General features: G+C 34.6%; 1 protein-coding gene across 8 annotated transcripts in view; it reads right to left on the bottom strand.

Moving 5' to 3' along the window:
* The window catches only part of CNOT6L (CCR4-NOT transcription complex subunit 6 like), a 114,981-nt gene that overhangs the window by 50,147 nt on the left and 44,827 nt on the right, over window positions 1-20,007 (bottom strand). For 7 of the 8 annotated variants that reach the window (XM_082726550.1, XM_082726548.1, XM_082726549.1 and 4 more), the window contains one exon: window positions 18,511-18,596. In XM_082726550.1, the coding sequence (XP_082582676.1) occupies window positions 18,511-18,596 (86 nt within the window). The remainder of the gene's footprint in view (window positions 1-18,510; window positions 18,597-20,007) is intronic. The other variant, XM_082726554.1, reaches the window with a different exon arrangement.

Below are 20,007 nucleotides of genomic sequence, written 5' to 3'. Positions count from 1 at the left end.
ACATATATTAAATTAGAGCTCTAGAAATAAAGAACAGGAGTTGGGTTTCTGGCTCAATATATAAAGAACTTGGAAGTTAGTCACTCCTGTCTGCACAATTGAAGTCATAAGGCAAACTGCTGCCATGAACACAAACAAGCAGATACAGGGAATCACAGCCGAACGGAAGCAAAAGTCTAGATACAGGAGCCCAGGAATAGAGCTAGGATTAGTGGACACATTTTAAGTCATAATGAACAAATTGCTGGAGGCATGGAGAAAATTAGCTTGAGAGTTTTAAAAAAAAAAAAAATCAAAGGTACCCAATCTTAGGAGCCTCCAATAGGTCCCTGAGTTTTACTTCCAAGACCCCACTAGGTTTTTAATATAAAAACTGGGGGAAAAAAATTCCCCTTGTGTTTCTGAGGGCAGTAATGCTCCCATTAACAAGTCCTGCATGCAAGGAAAAGTATTTTAGCAGAATATAATGAGGTCAGTTTTTACCTTTTAATCTCAAGTAAATACCCGACACTCCAGCCCCCTCTAACCGATTTGGGGCAGAGAGAGTAGGAAGGAACAGATCTACCTCAAATGCCCATTAAAACACTGAGACCTAATCATAAAACTACAGGACTCTTCCTCTCTTTCCACATCTTAAAACCGCTTGAGTGTTGCTCCTGTGTAGTAAGATAATTACGGTAAATAGAACTATGAGCCTCAGAGTCTCTAGGAAAACCCAAAGGCAACAAAGGAGAAAAAACAAGAAAACTGAAGGAAATTTTAGATTCTGACATACAACAGCAGCAAACAATAAACAATGGCTAGTCTAAGTCCTAGCCAGAAAGAGAGTTTGGAAAGAAGTGAGAAGATGCATTATTTTAAAAGAAAAAGGCAGCAAACTTTCAAAACATAATTTTTTTTTAAATGACTAAACTGACGGAAGAAGCACAATGTATACAAAGAAGTATATGAAAGGATTTCATTTTACTTTGTACTGCAAACTAGAGAATGCCAATTGCAAGCAGAAACCTTTAAAACCTATTAGGGAAAATAACTAATTACTTAAAACAAAAACAAAACAAAAAACATGGTAAGGGCAGTAAAATTCATTAGCAAGAATGGAAGCTGGAATACAGAGCAATAGTATTTTCAAAGGCTGCAAAACGGTGTTCCAGACTTCAACACTCCTCCACTAGTTATCAACAAAAGAAGTAGTAAACAAAGTCAGTAAAGATGGAGATCAGAAAAACACATCAAGCAGCTTGACATGATATTTATGTAATACTGAGGAAAATACACAATTTTTTCAAGTGTACACGAACAGCCACCAAGACAGACCATATTCTGGTCCAGAAAACAAACTGTAACATGTTTTAAAGAAATGAAGTAAGAGCATATTGACCATTAAAAAACTATAAATCAACAACAGAACTAGAAAATCTCCAAGTACTTAGAAATTAAACATCACACTTCCATGGCTCAAAGATAAAAATCACAAAAAGTTTCAATTAAAATGAAAATACATTACCAAATTGTAAGATGAACCTAAGTCAGTATCTAGACAGAAATTTATAACATTAAATTCTTATATTGGAAAAAATATCTAAAATTAAGGACTTAACTTACATATTAAGAATCTTAAAAAGGGGTATTTGACAAAGGGCTGATGGCCAAGATCTATAAAGAACTCCTCAAACTCAGCACATAAAAAACAGATAATCATGTCAAAAAATGGAGAGAAGACATGAACAAACACTTCTCCAAAGAAGACATACAAATGGCTAACAGACATATGAAAAAAATGTTCATCATCACCAGGCATCAGAGAGACTCAAATCAAAACCACACTGAGATACCACCTTACATCAGTTAGAATGGCCAAAATTAACAAGACAGTAAACAACGTGTGTTGGAGAGGATGTGGAGAAAGGTGAACCCTCTTACACAGTTGGTGGGAATGCAAGTTGGTGCAGCCACTTTGGAAAACAGTGTGGAGTTCCATGGAGGACAAGGGGAGTTAGAGAGGAGAAGGGAGTTGAGGGAAATTGGAAGGGGAGGTGAACCATGAGAGACTCTGAAAAACAATCTGAGGGTTTTAAAGGGGCAGGGGGGGGGGACCAGGTGGTGGGTATTAGAGAGGGCATGGATTGCATGGAGCACTGGGTGTGGTACAAAAACAATGAATACTGTTAACGCTGAAAATAAATTTTTAAAAAATGAAAAAAATGGGGGGGGGGTACTTGAGGGCTCAGTCATTAAGCACCTGCCTTCAGTTCAGGTCATGATCTCAAGGTCCTGGGACCAAGCCCCCATTCAGGCTCGCTGCTCCATGGGGAGCCTGTTTCTCTCTCTCCCACTTCCCCTGCTTGTGTTCCCTCTCTCACTGTGTCTCTCTGTCAAATAAATAAATAAAATCTTAAAAAGAAAAAAAAATCTAAAAAAGAAAAGCAAATAAACCCCAAAGAAACCAGAAAGAAAAATAAAGAGCAGAAATCAATAAAATTTACAACGAAAAACAAGAGACTACTACTGAGCCTAAATATGGTAGTCTGAAAAAGAGACAAAGGAAATTGATAAACCTATGCTTGATCAAGAAAAAAAAGACACAACTCATAAAGAATTAAATAAGTAATACTCCTTGAGGCATTAGGACAGGGAATACTAAGGAAACTTTGTTCTTAAGTTCAACAACTTAGAAAAAAATGACCAAATGCCTTTAAAGAAAATATCACACATCACTCAAAACAAAATAGAAAACTCAGCCAAAAATGTCAGAGTAAGGACCTCCAAAAATCTGCCCCTTCATAAGAGCAAAATGGCAGAATATGGGTAAAGTAATTTGTGGAGTTTGAGTTCTTCTGGGCCCTCACTGCCAAGGCAGCCTGGAAACCAGTGAAGTAACCAAGACTGAACTAGAGCCTTTCAAAACCTCATTCTCAAGACTAGCCATTATCTGACTTGTGTGCTGGTAGTTCCTTAACTCCTGCAAGTCCTAAAAGTCTTCCACCTGAAGGGGGAGAGGGTGTAAAGGCACATACATTTGTAGAAATCATTACTGGTAAATGATCTAACTTATGGCTGCCTGAGGTCAGTGAAACAGGTAAGGCAGACAAAAGACTAACCTAAATGCTTAAAAGGAAATGCTTTGGAGTAAGATGTCAATAAGGGCTTTGTAAAGTTCTGACATATTCCAGGTTATCTAGAAAACCATAAATGTGGGCAGCTTTGCATATGCTTAGGAAAGACCTAAAAACAATCTAAGCTCTCACCTCTTCCTGATCTTGAGGCTGTGCACAAGTCAGAATCTGAACAGTAAAATGGACAGATTTCAGTGGCTCAGTCAGTAGAATATGTAGCTCTTGATCTTGGGGTCATAGGTTCAAGCCCCCTGGTGTGTGTAGAGATTACTTAAAAATAAATCTTAAAAAAAAAAAAAAAAAACTATGGAGGCCAAAAGGTAAGAGAATGATATATTCAAAGTGCTGAAAGAAAAAAATTGCCAACTAAGAATTCTATATCTAACAAAAATATCCTTCTTAGATGAGGGAAAAATTAACACTTTTCCCAGATAAACAAAAACTGAATGAATTTGTGACTACATCAGTCCTACAGAAAATATTAAAAGGATTCCTGGATGGTAATTTGAATCTGTATGATAAAAATAAAGAGTACCAATAAAGATAACTACATAGGTATCTATGATGACAGTATAAATATAATTAGTGGTTTTACCACTTTTCAATCTAAGAGACAACTACATATAGCAATAATGATAAATCTATGTTGATGGCCACAATATACAAAGATGATACTTATGACAGTAACAGCATAAATGAGAAGCTGAATGGAGTTATATATATATGCAAAACTTTTTTTAACATTACTTAAATTAAGTTGATATTAATCCAAATTAAGACTACTATAAATAAGATGTTAATTATAATTCCCCAGGGTAATCACTAAGAAAACAGGTCAAAATAATACAGCAAAAGAAACAAGGAATAAAATTGGCACACTAGAAAATATTCATTTAACACAAAAAAAGAAGGCATTAATTGAGAAACAGAGGAATGAGAAGGAACTAAGATACAGAAATAGCAAAATGTGATGAAAATCCTACCTTATCAGCAAATACATTAAGTATAAGTGGATTAAACTCTGATTAAAATGCATAGATTAGCAAAATGAATAAAACAATTAATTTTACGCTCTCCACAAAAGATACACTGTAGATTCAAAGACACAAATAAATTGAAAGTAAAGAATAGAAGGTATGCCATGCAAACAGAAAAGAGGGGAGTGGTTATACTAAGAAAGGGATAATCTCAATGTTCTTTATCAGTGAAAGAAATTGAATTAGTAGTTAAAAACCTTTCAACAAAAAAATTCCAGGCACATATGGTTTTACTGAAAAATTCTACCAATCATTTAAGGAAGCAGTAATACAATTGTTATGCAAGCTCTTCTAGAAAAAAGAAGTGTTAAGTTACACTTTCCAACTCATTTTATGAAATCACCAGTATCCTGAAATCAGATCAAGGACATTTTAAGAAAAACACTATACAATGTCTTATGATCACTAATGTATACCTTCTCAACAAAATAGTATATATTTAGATACATACGAATAAATATACTTAGATATATACTAGTATATATATTTGGTATATATTTACATAATACATTTCAATATATTAGAATGAGAATACATAATGACCAAGTCAGTTTTGAAATGGGAATAGAGGCTGGCTCAACATCTGAAAATCATTTAAGTAATTCAACACATAAACACAATAAGGAAAAAAAATTGCAAGAACACCTCTTAGTCACACACAAAGTATTGGATCATATTCGACTTGCATCAATGACAAAAATCTTCAAGCAAAAGTGAACTAGAAGGAAATTTATTTAACCTGAAAAAGCATCTACCAACAAACTTGTCTACTGATATAATTAATGGTGAGAGACTGTTTTTGCATAAAATTGAGAACAAGGCAAGGATGTGCACTGTCATCACATGTATTTAATACTCTCCTAATACTACTGCCAATGTGATAAGGCAACAAATTAAAACAATATGTATCAGAAAGGAAGAAATGAAACAGTCTCTATTCACAGATTAAAAGATTGTAAAAGTTTACAGATGTTGCAAGAGACCAGGTCAATGTATTTAAAAAACAACTGTATCTTAGTTCTATAGTATCAATGAATAAGTAGAAATTCAAAAACCACTATCATTTACAACTGCATCAAAAATATCAAGTAAGTATAATATAGCAAAATATTTATAAGATCTGCATGCTGAAATCTAAAAAGCATTAAAGAAATAAAGAAGACTTGCATAAATGAAGAGATATACTGTATTAGCAGATTGGAAAACACAATCTTAAATCCTAAAATTAAGATATTGAATCTCCTCAGACTGATCTACATGTTCATCACAATCCCCCCAAAATTTTAGCAGGATATTTTGCAGAAATAATAAGCTGACTCTACAATTTATATGGAAATGTAAAGTATCTAAAGGTATAAGAGCAAATGTGAAAAATAATCACAAAGTTGAAGATCTCTTGCTACATAACCACAAAGAGTGGTATCAAAAGGGAGAATAGTGTAATTCAAAAATATCTGAACCCACATTAAAAACAAAATAAAGTCAGAAAGAATTAAAAAAAAGTCCAGGAGTGTCTGGAGGGCTCACTTGATTAAACACCGGACCCTTGATTTTGGCTCAGTTCATGATCTCAGGGTCCTGGGATCAAGTCCTAGCCTGGGCTCCCCCGGCTCAGCACAGAGTCTGCTTGTCTCCCTCTCCCTCCGCCCCTCCCCCTGCTTGCACACACACTCTCTCTCAAATAAATAAATCTTTAAAAAAAAAAAAAAAAAGCAAAGTCCAGCTATATACTATTTGTAAGAAATACACCTAAGCATGAGTACACATAAAGTTTGAAAGTAAACAGATGATAAAATATATATCAGCCAAACATTAACCAAAAGAAAACTTGCACAGCTGTAATATTAGACAACATAGACCATAGATGAAAATACTTAACAAGAGAGGAAGAGGATCACTACGTAATATCAGATTCTATTTGCCAGAAGGTATAGCAATATATACAATACAGCAAATATACTGCAATATATAGGTGTACGTGGTATACCTAATAAAATAATCTCAAAGGGTATAAAGCAAAAGCTTAGTAAACTACATAGGGAAATTAGCACATCCACAATTTTAGTGGATATTTTAGCATTAATCACCTTAATTACTAAGAAAGCAGAGTCAAAAATTTGTAGAGATATATAAAACCTGAGCAACAAATCTGATCTAATTGACAAATATACCAATCTATGCCCAACAATTAGAAAAACAATATTCTTGCAGATGCAAAAACATTTACAAAAATTGATCACATACTTTATCACATACTAGGTCATAAAGTATGACTCAACAGATGTCAAAGGATAGATTCATACAGATTACCCTAACTGCCTATAATGCAGTTAACTTTAATGCTAACAATAAAAAAAGATATATTTAAAATCATATATGAATGGAAATATTAAATAACTAATGGGTCAAAGAAGATATGATAACCTGTATTAAAAGTACTTAGGCCAAAACAAAAATGAAAATACTTCATATCAAAATTGTGGGATGCAAAAACAACAAAAATAGCCAAATAGGCACACTTATAGCCTTACTTAAATGCTTATATAAAATAAATATAAATATATATAATAAAAGTATTATATATACCTATATATATTATATATAATATATAAAAGAAAAATAAAATAAGAAAATCTAAGTATAAACGAAACCATGTATCCAACTTAAAAAGAGAAAAAAGGGAAATTTATATCTAGACAAAACAGAATAAAGAAACACAGAAATGAACCAGTTTTTGAAAAATAAAAGATAACATTGACTCAATGAAAATAACGTAACGGACAAATCCGTGGGGAGGCTACATCAGAAAAAATAGCACAAATAAACAATCTTAGAAATGAAGAGGGGTGATACAGCTATAATAGAACACTGTAAAAATGTATCAAGACAGTTTTATGAACTATCAAGACAGTATTATGAACACTCACGCAAATAAACATAAAAAATTAAAAAGCTAACAAATTTAAAAAAAAAAATCTAACAAATTCCAGTAGTACACATGGTCCAACAAAACTGACTCATTAACAATCAGAAATCCTCAATAGTTCTTAAAACTACAAATATATTGGGGTGGTACTTAAATATCTTCCACAAAGAAACAACTGGCAATGAGAGTTTTACAGAATTATTCAACCAAAATTTTAAGGAACACATTAGCTCAATCTTACACAAATTCTTTAAGAAAAAGCAATTAAGAAGTTTATTTAGGTCTGTCTTGTTCATGAGCAAATGTTTAAAATTCCTAAAAAAAGTTTTTTTATTGGGAGAGGCAGTCCACCAGGGACCTGCGTTTCCCTATTCATTCTTGGTGAATGTGACAGATTCTGAGGCTTTTGAGTTTGATGCTGAGCAGTTTCTGCAGCTACTTACATAGGCAACTAAACAGGTTAAGGCAACCACAGGTAACTCTTTGCCCCCCACCCCCGGGGAATCAGAACTAGCTTTTTGCTGCTTACTACAGTATTCGGTGCTAACTTGAAAAGTGCTAGAGTGCTGGCCATTAACCACTCAGCTACAACACAAACTCACTATGTACATAGCATATGTCTGGGCCCATCTTGTGGCTTAAAGTGATAACATTTTTTGTCTCCGACCCAGAAGTCGCACTGTTCTCTGCCACTACCTATGAAACAATAGTTGCCTAACTTATTAGCTTATTAGCAGGGTAAAATCTCAGAGCCTTCACAGACCTTGACAGATATTACCAGAATAAATCCAGTATACAGAAGCACCAGGCTGGATTTATTTCAGTACGGCAAGGTGAGTTTAAACTGGAAAAAATGGGGGCATCTGGCTGACTCAGTCAGAAGAACATGTGACTCTTGATGTCCAGGTCATGAGTTCAAGCCCCACATTGGGTGCAGAGATTACTTAAATAAACTTAAAAAAAAAAAAGAAAGAATAAATAGGAAAGAATGTATAGATATAATTTATTAACTCAACCTATGAGATGATAAAATTACCCCACAACAGATGAAGCATTTAATAAAATTCAGCACTCACAAAAGGATTAGCAAAACAGAAATAGAAGAAAACTTTTAGAAACTAAAAAAATGTGTTTTACCAAAAATATAAAGCAAATATGGAAAAATACTAGAAGCACTTCTTTTAAGACTGGTAATAAAAGCATGCTCACCCAGTATTAATGCTTCTACTCAACACTATACTAAACATTCTGGTCAGACATTAAAATAAGAAACATGTAATAAGAGTTTGATACCAAACTGCCATTAGCACATGAAATGATTAACTGCATACACAACTCGAAAAAAATTGCAGACAAATTTTCTGAAATATAAAAATTGAACCAATAAAGCCTACCACAGATCAGTTTTTTCTTTCTTGTATTTCTACATCCCAACAGCTAAATAGGCAAATAAAAACTTTATAAGTAATTATAATAGGAAAAAAAAAGTATAAGTTTAAGTATAAGAAGTATAAGAAACAAATCCAACATATGCCTGAGCAAAAGTCCATAGTTAAAAAATTGTATTTGAAGACATTAAATAAGATCTAAATAAATGGAGAAGATGCCAAAATTCAGATAGGAAGACTCAATATATTAAGATGTCGGTTTTTCCTAAACTGATCTACACATTCAATTCTGAAGTCCCAAGAGCACTTTTCATTAAACATAACAAGCTGCTTCTTACGCATGAGCAATCCAAGACTGCCAAGACACTATGAAAGAAAAATGTAAAGGCAATTTCCAAAGCAGGTATCAATTCTTACTAGAAACCCATAATAATGACTATGATAATGTAGTAATTAGTCCAAGGTTGGACAAACTGACTTCAGTGAGACTTTTGATTATTCATAGAAAAAATGGTTACATCACTCCCTAAATGAGACCCCTCATATCATATTAAAAAATCAGTTCCAAAAGAGTACTGTAATGCAACAGGTAAATGCAATAGGTAATGCAAAAGAATGAAAGTGGACTACTTTCTCACACCATATACTAAAATGAACTCAAAATTGTTTAATAACCTCAGTGTAAGACCTGAAGCCATAAAACTCCTAAAAGAAAACATATGCAGTCAAGTCTTGGACATTGGTCTTAATACCTTTAGGAATCTCTCTCCTCAGGAAAGGTAAACAAAATAAGTAAAATAATTAACTGGGACTACATCGAAGTAAAAAGCTTTTGCACAGCAAAGGAAACCATCAACAGAACAAAAAAGCAACTTAATGAAGGGGAGAAGATATGTGCAAATGCTATATCTATAAAGGGTTAATATCCAAAATATAAATAGAACTCATATACATCAACACCAAAGAAAATCTGATTAAAAATGGGCAGAGGACCTGAACAGACATTTTTCCAAAGAAGACATACAGAGGGCTGAGAGACACTTGAAAAGATAGTCAACATCACTAATCATCAAAGAAATGCAAATCAAAACCACAATCAACCATCACTTCACACCAGTCAGAATGGCTAGTTTCAAAAGACAATAACCAGTATTAGCAAGCCTGTGGAGAAATGTGGTAGGAATGTAAATTGGTACATCTAATATGGAAAACAGTATGGAGGTTCCTCAACAAGTTAAAAATAGAAACCCAATAAATTCTAGTAATTCCACTTTTGCGTATTTACCAGAAGAAAATGAAAACACTAATTCAAAAATATGTATGTGGTCCTATGTTTATTGCAACATTATTTACAACAGCCAAGATATGGAAGCAACCCAAGTATCCATCCATAGCTGAATGGATAAATAAGATGTAGTGTGTATATATATGTGTGTATACATGTATATATACACATGTACATACACATATATACACAATGGAATATTACACACATATATATACATATACACTCACATACACATACACACGATGGATTACTAAGACATTAAAAATGAGATCTTGCCATTTCAGACAACGTGGATGGGCCTAGGGAGTATTATTCTACCCAAAAGAAGTTAGAGAAAGACAAATACCATATGATTTGATTTATATGCAGAATCTAAAACACAAAAACAAATGAACAAACAAAAAGCAGAATCAGTCCTGTAAATACAAAGTGATGCCTGCCAGATAACTGCCAATGGACAAAATGGGAGAAGGCTCCCACTTACGGAATGAATTAAGTTAGCGGAATATAAAGTACATCATAGGAAATACAGCCAGTGGTATTTAAATAGTGTTACCTGGTGACAGAGGATAGCCACACTTGTGGTGGGCACAATATAACTTATAGAGTTGTTGAATCACTAAGCTGTATACCTGAAACTAACGTAACATTGTGTGTCAAGTATACTCAAGAAAGAAAGAAATCAATGGACCTTAAAAAAGATATACACGTTCCTGTTAATTGCAGCATTATTTATAACAGCTAAGATACAGAAACAATGCAAGTAACCAATGATAGATGAATGGATAAAGATGTGGTATAGATGTACATACAATGAAGTAACACTCAGCCGTAAAAAAGAATGAAATCTTGCCATTTACAAAAATATGAATGGGCCTAGAGGGAATTATGTTAAGTGAACTAAATCAGAGAGAAAAAAACAAACACCATATGATTTCACTTAGATGTGGAATCTAAAAGAAACAAAAGAGGGGCACCTGGCTGGTTCAGTCCATAGAGTATGGGACTCTTGATCTCAGAGTCTTGAGCATAAGCCCCATGATGGTTTTAGAGCTTTCTTAATATACACACACACACACACAGGGGTGCCTTCCTGGTTCAGTCAGTTAAGCAGCCGACTCCTGGTCTCAGCACAGCTCCTAATCTCAGGGTCATTAGATCCAGCCCCACATAGGGCTCCATGCTCAGCAGGGAGCCTGCTTCCCCTTCTCTCTCTGCCTGCTTATAATCTCTGTCAAATAAATAAATAAAATCTTAAAAAAAAAAAAAACTTCCAATCTTAAAATGAATAAACCATGGGGATAAGTACAGATTAGGGAAGATTGCCAATAATACTGCAATAATGTTGTATAATGACAGGCAGTAACTAAACTTAATGTGGTGAGCATTTTTATGTGTATATACACACACACACACAACTGTCAAACTACTATGTTGTATACCTGAAACTAATATGTCACCTACACCTCAACTAAAAAAATTTTTTTTTCATTTCAAACGCCTGAGAGAATTTACTACAAAGAGTAAAACTTGATAGAACTTTTAGGAATATAGCAAAACATGTTTCTGATGTGGGGTAGGGTAGGATTTCTTTCACAAGTTATGACTTCATAAAAGAAAAGCTTTTTAGGGGCGCCTGGGTGGCTCAGTGGATTAAGCCGCTGCCTTCGGCTCAGGTCATGATCTCAGGGTCCTGGGATCGAGTCCCGCATCAGGCTCTCTGCTCAGCAGGGAGCTTGCTTCCCTCTTTCTCTCTCTCTGGCTGCCTCTCTGTCTACTTGTGATTTCTCTCTGTCAAATAAATAAATCTTTAAAAAAAAAAAAAAAGCTTTTTAAATTCAACTACAATAAAAATATCAAACCTACTCATTAAGATACCTAAGAAAACAAAAAGGAAAACCAGAGTAGAAGACATTTACAATACAAAACACACAAAACTTAAAAATTTCTATAAATAAATACTTCAAGTGAAAATGAGCAAAGACATCAATAGTAACTTCAAACAAGAAACATGGCCAATAACCATATGAAAAGGTGTTTAATCTTCTAAGCAATTAAGAAAACACAAATTGCTTATTAGCAATTAAGAAAACACACTGGGGTGCCTGGGTGGCTCAGTGGGTTAAGCCTCTGCCTTCGGCTCAGATCATGATCTCAGTGTCCTGGGATCGAGCCCCACATCAGGCTCTCTGCTCAGCAAGGAGCCTGCTTCCCCCCTCTCTCTGCCTGCCTCTCTGCCTACTTGTGATCTCTGTCAAATAAATAAATAAATAAATATTTTTTAAAAAGAGAAAGAAAACACAAATTTAAGAAAACTAGAAACTATTTCACACCCAGTAACCGATAAAACTTTTTTAAAAAGTTGACAATACTATGTGTTGAGAAGAAGACAGAAAAATGAAAACTGTTATTACTTTTGAGAGTGTACTTTAGTACAACTACTTGGCAAAACATTATGGCATTGCCTAATAGAGCTCAGGAAGTAAAAGCAGATCTCTACAACCTAACTATTCCACTCCTAGGAGCTCTATCAGAGATACATACAAGAATGTTCATGGCTGCGTTAATTATATTAGTCCAAAAAAGGGGCAAATAATCTACATATCTACTGTGGAATGAAAATATATATCAAAGTACAACACAGCAATTAAATTACAATTGCATGCATGAATATGGCTGAATCATAAAAACATTAAGCTGAGAACAAGTCACGAAAAACAAATTCAGTAGGATCTCATTTATTTACATAAAGGTTAAAACACTGGTAATAGTTACATATATAACCCAAGCATCTGGCACATACTAGGTGCTCATCAATGTTCAATTGAAAGAAAAGTAAAGGAATGACTAATGCAAAATTCAGGACAGTAGTAACCTCTGGGCAAAGGGATAAAAATGTAATCACGAAAAGGCACACAGGACAATTTTAAGATCCAGGGGATCTATACCAACAAGAAGTGATTGTACCTATTTCCCATAATCTCACCAATAGTAATTCAACAGCTTTTTGAAATTCTACCAATCTAACAAGTAAAAGTTGAGTAGTCCCATTACATTGTATTATTATGCATAAGTTGATGAACTTCTTATGTTTTAAAGCCTCGTGTATATCCTCTTATATATGCTCTACTGGATTGTTCTCTTATCAATTCCTAGAAGCTCATTATAAAACACAGAAATGAGTACTTTGCTCCTATATGAAGGCATATTTCTATACTTTTAATCCAAGAATGCTGGCAACATTAAAGTACCACAAAATGTGTAACTGACAGATTTTCAAAGTGCATTTCTTAAAAATTTACTGCAAATATATAATGGGTATCCAGTTATTGATCTTATTTTCCTTAAAATGTAGGTTATTCTTTTTCATTTCATGAATACAAAAACATGCAGAAAAAGCATTTGACAAGATACAGCATCCGTTCCTGATTTAAATGATTCAAAGTATAGGGATAGAGGGAACATTCCTCAACTTCATGAAATCTATCGAGGAAAAACCCACAGCAAATATCATCATCAATGGAGAAAAACTGACAGCCTTCCTTCCCTTTGAGATCAGGAACACGACAAGGATGCCCACTCTTACCACTCTCGTTCAATATAGTACTAGAAGTACTAGCAACAGCAATCAGACAACAAAAGAAATAAAAGGTACTCAACTGGCAATGAAGAAGTCAAACTCTCGCTCTTCGAAGATGATATGATACTTTACATGGAAAACCCAAAAGGCTCCACCCCCAAACTACTAGAACTCATACAGCAATTCAGTAATGTGGCAGGATACAAAATCAATGAACAAAAATCGGTTGCTTTCTTATATACTAACAACGCAAATACAGAAAGGGAAATTAGAGAATTGATTCAGTTTACTATAGCACCAAGAACCATAAGATGCCTGGGAATAAACCTAACCAAAGAGGTAAAGGATCTGTACTCAAGGAACTACAGAACACCCATGAAAGAAATTGAAGAAGACACAAAAAGATGGAAGACCATTCCATGCTCACGGACTGGAAGAATAAACATTGTTAAAATGTCTATACTGCCTAGAGCAATCTATACTTTCAATGCCATCCCGATCAAAATTCCACTGGCATTTTTCTTTTTTTTTTTTTTTTTTTTTTTAAAGATTTTATTTATTTATTTGACAGAGAGAAATCACAAGTAGTCGGAGAGGCAGGCAGAGAGAGAGAGAGGGAAGCAGGCTTCCTGCTGAGCAGAGAGCCCGATGCGGGACTCGATCCCAGGACCCTGAGACCATGACCTGAGCCGAAGGCAGCGGCTTAACCCACTGAGCCACCCAGGCGCCCTCCACTGGCATTTTTCAAAGATCTGGAACCAACAATCCTAAAATTTGTATGGAACCAGAAGAGACCCTGAATTGCTAAGGAAATGTTGAAAAAGAACAACAAAACTGGGGGCATCAAGTTGCCTGATTCAAGCTTTACTACACAGCTGTGATTAACAAGACAGCATGGTACTGGCACAAAAACAGACACACAGAGCAGTGGAACAGAGTAGAGAGTCCAGATACGGACCCTCAACTTTATGGTCAAATAATCTTCCGCAAAGCAGGTAAAAATATCCAGTGGACAAAGAGAGTGTCTTCAATAAATGGTGCTGGGAAAATTGGACAGCTATGTGTAGAAGAATGAAACTTGACCATTCTCTTAGAACATACACAAAGATAAACTCGAAATGGATAAAAGACCTCAACATGAGACAGGAATCTATCAAAATCCTAGAGGAGAACATGGGCAGTAACTCCTCTGACACTGGCCACAGCAACTTCTTTCAAGATATGTTTCCAAAGGCAAAGGAAACAAAAGCAAAAACTAACTTTTGGGACTTCATCAAGATCAAAACCTTCTGCACAGCAAAGGAAACAGTGAACAAAACAAAGAGGCAACCCACAGAACGCAAGAAGATATTCGCAAATGACACTACAGACAAAGGGCTGATATCCAAGATCTATACAGAACTCCTCAAACTCAACACAGACAAAACAAATAATCATGTCAAAAAATGGGAAGAAGACATGAACAGACAATTCTCCAAAGAAGACACACAAATGTCTAACAGACACATGAAAAAATGGTCATCATAATTAGCCATCAGGGAGATTCAAATCAAAACCACATGGAGATACCACCTTACACCAGTTGGAATGGCCAAAATTAGCAAGACAGGAAACAACATGTGTTGGAGAGGACGTGGAGAAAGGGGAACCCTCTTACATTGTTGGTGGGAATGCAAGTTGGAGCAGACACTTGGAAAACAGTGTGGAGATTCCTTAAGAAATTAAAAATAGAGCTTCCCTATGACCCTGCAATTGCACTACTGAGTATTTACCCCAAAGATACAGATGTAGTGAAAAGAAGGGCCATCTGTACCCCAATGTTCACAGCAGCAATGGCCATGGTTGCCAAACTGTGGAAAGAACCAAGATCCCTTCAATGGATGAATGGATATGGAAGATGTGGTCCATATATACTATTGAGTATTATGCCTCCATCAGAAAGGATGAATACCCAACTTTTTTATCAACGTGGACAGGACTAGAAGAGATTATGCAAGCAGAGAGAGTCAATTATATGGTTTCGCTTATTTGTGGAGCATAAGGAATAACACAGAGGACATAAGGGAGATGGAGAGGAGAAGTGAGTTGGGGGAAATTGGAGGGGGAGACGATCCATGAGAGACTGTGGACTCTGAGAAACAAACTGAGGGTTTTGAAGGGGAGGAGGGTGGGGGTTTGGGGGAGCCTGGTGGTGGGTATTACAGAGGACACGTATTGCAAGGAGCATAAACAATGAATTCTGTGTATGGTACATAAACAATGAATTCCGGAACACTAAAAAAGAAATAAAATAAAATAAAAAACACGTTATTCTTTTATATTTCATGAAAAAAAATTCACAAGTAAAAGAAGTTTCTACTCTATGGTCCATTTTATTTTAGGGGAGATAAGTAATTCTTGGAAGAAAGCTAGAAATCTTTACAACTGCTGAAGTTCTAAATAGTTTACAACCTGCTACTTCAATGTTTAATGCATGAGGACAACCCTTTGGCCTATCTGTCAGAAAAAGTATTGCCTTACACCTTAAGACATAAGTGGAATAACTGCTTTTACTTCCTCCTTCTATAAAATTAATACACTCTGGATTTTTCTTTTAAGTGACTTAACAGCACATTTCCAAATTACTTGACTGGCCAAGCCTGTAGTTATTAAACTGGCCCTTTTATCCTAACTCCTCAAATACTGCATATAGCCTTCACATATACTCCTCAAATGTCAAAACTGAATCTCTAGAAATTAGCTTGTTAGTCCAGGATGATCAAACTTATTATCAATATTTCCCTATCTGTGCTTCAGGGGAAGACAAAAAAAAAAAAATAGGAAATAGGTGTTCTTTCTTTCAGTTTCAAGACAAAAGGGCATCTCAGAGGTTGTGCATGGCTTCTTTTAAATAAATCACAGTGTCATTTTAAATGCTTCACCCTACTCCCTCCCCTTTTCTAGACACAAAGTACCACTATGTGGCTACTAAAACAGATTAGGAAATTATTTCAATTTTTACCTTCCTAAGAATATAAAGTTACCATTCATCCGGGACATTTTACTTGTTCCATTGCTTCATAAAACCAATCCTGTTTTTACCATCTCAATTTTTTGAAAAATGGCAGAAATAGCTGCATTTCCTTCATTCTAAAAGGTCCTCCGCTTTTCTATACCAGATCACCAGAATGAAAAGTAGCACTACCAAAAAAACTGACTCTCAAAGAAGATGAAAAAAATACCATATAGGTATTTACCATACAACAAACTATAGTTTAATGAAGAATTTACTTACAGGCACGCACAAAGGTAAGTTACAGTTCACAAGGCAAAGCTGGTACCTAATCTCAAAGACTAGCAGCCTAAGAAGAGATTTTAACAAATATGACTCAGTAGACAAAAACGACACCAGGATCGAAGACCAACAAAAACAGTAGCTTGGAAGATAAAGATTTTTAACTAGTAAAATAGAATGAAGGCCTGAGGAAATAATAGATATTCAGAATGATTCATTCAGTTGACGCTTAGTATAAATTTTATGGGAATCTATCTTTATGTGAGATAACACAGAATAGAGTTATGAAACAGTAGGATATGTAATATTTGCTTTTTCAGAACATCACATGGTACAAAGGGTAAATCACGGAGTTCAACAGTAAATTATTCATTTGTCACTGATGTGCTCTCCATCTATAATAGCAAGAGGAAAACAGCTGTTCTAATTGATGTTAAAAGAAACAATATGTTGGGGAGTCTGAGTGGCTCAGTGGGTTGAGCCTCTGCCTTCGGCTCAGGTCATGATCCCAGGGTCCTGGGATCAAGCCCCAGCATCGGGCTCTCTGCTCAGCAGGGAGCCTGCTTCCCTTCCTCTCTCTCTGCCTGACCCTCTGCCTACTTGTGATCTCTGTCTGTCAAATAAATAAATAAAATCTTAAAAAAAAAAAAGAAAAATATGTTGTTCTTAGAAACAAAAAAACTATTACAATCAGTATTATAGTGTAAATTTCATACTTCATGAATCTAAGATTATAAAAAATGACAATTCTGTAATATTATTTAATAGAAAAGAATCAACCTATTCCCACTCCAACTCTAGCTGGATGGTTATTTCAACTATTTTTATAAGAATAAGGTTTAGCATATATAGATTAAGGTGAAGTGACCCAACAGTTGCTTTGGGTTCAACCTCAAGAAAATAGTTTAGACGTACGTATCCTCTGGTTCACTTCATATGTAACAGAAAATATCAATGAAGTCCTACCTGGAGAAACTTAAGAGAGAAACTAAGAACACAAGACAGACCATTCATATAATTATATAATTTACAAAAGGTTAACTGTACAAAGAAGTCTAATACCATTTCTGTCATTTCAACCAAAAATGTCAGGATTCTTTCTACTCATATTGAAGCTTCTTTCTTAATAGTCCATTATACGACATAAGCAAAGCAAACAGAACGTGTTCACAGAGACTCAAACTGTCTTTGAAGAAGGAAAATAGTACAAGTGTTTACTTTGTACGGCTTTGGTTAATGTTCATTCCTCATGAGCACAGAATAAAATGTTTAACCAACACAGCACATCTGTATTTAGTCCTCTGAATTCAAAATAAACTCTTCTTCCTATGCTATAAGAGGAAACTAAGACAAGTTTCAGTATTTATATGAATTAAGAAGGACTTTCATTCCAAGCTGATTAAGATGAGATTATCAAGGAGCATATATTGTGGACTGATACATTTTATTAAGAATAATCAAACTTATTAGGTATAGTTCATTTTACCATTATCATTTTCTCTCTCCTATCCAATATGTCAATGCAATTTTATCTATTCTATCAAAACTTGACATGGATCATTCTGGTTAGGGTTTACTCTATTGAGTCATTCCTTTAAAATGGCAGTGGGGAGAACTAGAATGTTAAATTTAAAATATCTCCTCTAATATCAGATTTCTTAGAAAATTAAACATGACATACAAAAAATAAACCTCCCTATACAAGTTTATTAAAATGATGGCAGCATGCTGAAATTCTGAAACTCAATTTGATAATGAAAACCTACTTTATTTCAAAAGAAAGCATATTTACATTCTCAAAATTGTGCTAAACCTGACCCATACTGTAACCAAAATTAGCTTTAAAAGGCTCACAAATGCTTCAATACTGAGATCTTGTCATCTCTTAAAAAATCACTCACCTTTCAAACCTAGAGTTTGTAGCTGGAAGAGCCGACCAAGTTCATAAGGCAAAACCCGTAACAGATTGTTATTTAAAAGCAATTCCCTGTTTTAAAAATAAATAAAAACTGTTTAAATATATCAAACTTTATTAATATATAATTTATTAATATATGAATATATAAAATTTATATATATATTTATATAATATATAAATGTATAATGTATAATACATTTATTAATATATAAAGATATATCTATTAATATATAATTATTTTCTTAACCTTCCTTAATATACTATGAGTGATATTTACATTCAAGGCATTTTTTTATACTTTTAATCCAAAAGTGTTAATATTAAAGTACCACAAAATGTGTAACTGACACAACTGTTAACAGTGTTTCTATAATTTACACATTCTCTAACACAGATTATTAAAAAGTTGTAAGAACTGTATATCATTCTCGGGCTAAATCCATCCCCTTTTCTCTCACCCAAATGTCCAAGAGATACAAATCAGAGTGACAGGTATTCTCAGTCCCAAAGATAACCCAGTCTAATTCATAGGAAAAAAAAGCCAATCACCTTTGGCAATTTTTATAACTAATAACTGCAATTACACTAAGATCTGACACAGAACATAAACACTGAAAATAAAACATAAGATAATACAGATAATAGAATACAGATAAGATCCACATTTATGATTTTGAAATTTTGGCCAGACTACAGACGAAATAAATAGCCCCTCATTAGACAGCTAAAAAGTACTTAAAAAAAAAATAAGAGGGGCGCCTGGGTGGCTCAGTGGGTTAAGCCGCTGCCTTCGGCTCAGGTCATGATCTCAGGGTCCTGGGATCGAGTCCCGCATCGGGCTCTCTGCTCAGCAGGGAGCCTGCCTCCCTTCCTCTCTCTCTGCCTGCCTCTTCATCTACTTGTGATTTCTCTCTGTCAAATAAATAAATAAAATCTTTAAAAAAAAAAAATAAGAAAGAAAAGAAAACCAACAAAAACATATAATAAGGAGATGGTGAGGAACAAGATTCTAAAACAATATATATGTTTAATTTTAAATTATTTTTAAATTTTTAAAAAATTACTTCTCAGCATATAAACATAGACAAGCAATCCCTGTTGATACTGAGAACATTTATACAAGGTCTTAAGGGACCTACAATTTTTTCCTATGAAGAGATTCTCAAAGAATCCTGAAAGACTAGAAATAAATCCACTTATTATCAATTTTTAAAAGTTTCCTTTAAGAGTTGTGATATAGGGTGCCTGGGGGGCTCAGTGGGTTAAGCCACTGTCTTCGGCTCAGGTCATGATCTCAGGGTCCTGGGGTCGAGTCCTGCCTCAGGCTCCCTGCTCAGCCTCTCTCTCTCTGCCTGCCTCTCTGTCTACTGTGATCTCTCTCTGTCAAATAAATAAATAAAATCTTTAAAAAAAAAAAAAAAAAGAGTTGTGATATATAAGTATACTTCGCCTTACAGAACAAAGATATGTTCCTAAAAGT

The sequence above is a fragment of the Mustela nivalis genome (genome assembly GCF_964662115.1).
Source record: "Mustela nivalis genome assembly, chromosome: 4".
Classification (NCBI taxonomy): domain Eukaryota; kingdom Metazoa; phylum Chordata; class Mammalia; order Carnivora; family Mustelidae; genus Mustela; species Mustela nivalis.
The sequence above is the reverse complement of the archived record's forward strand: the minus strand, read 5'-3'. Positions and strand labels throughout refer to the sequence as shown.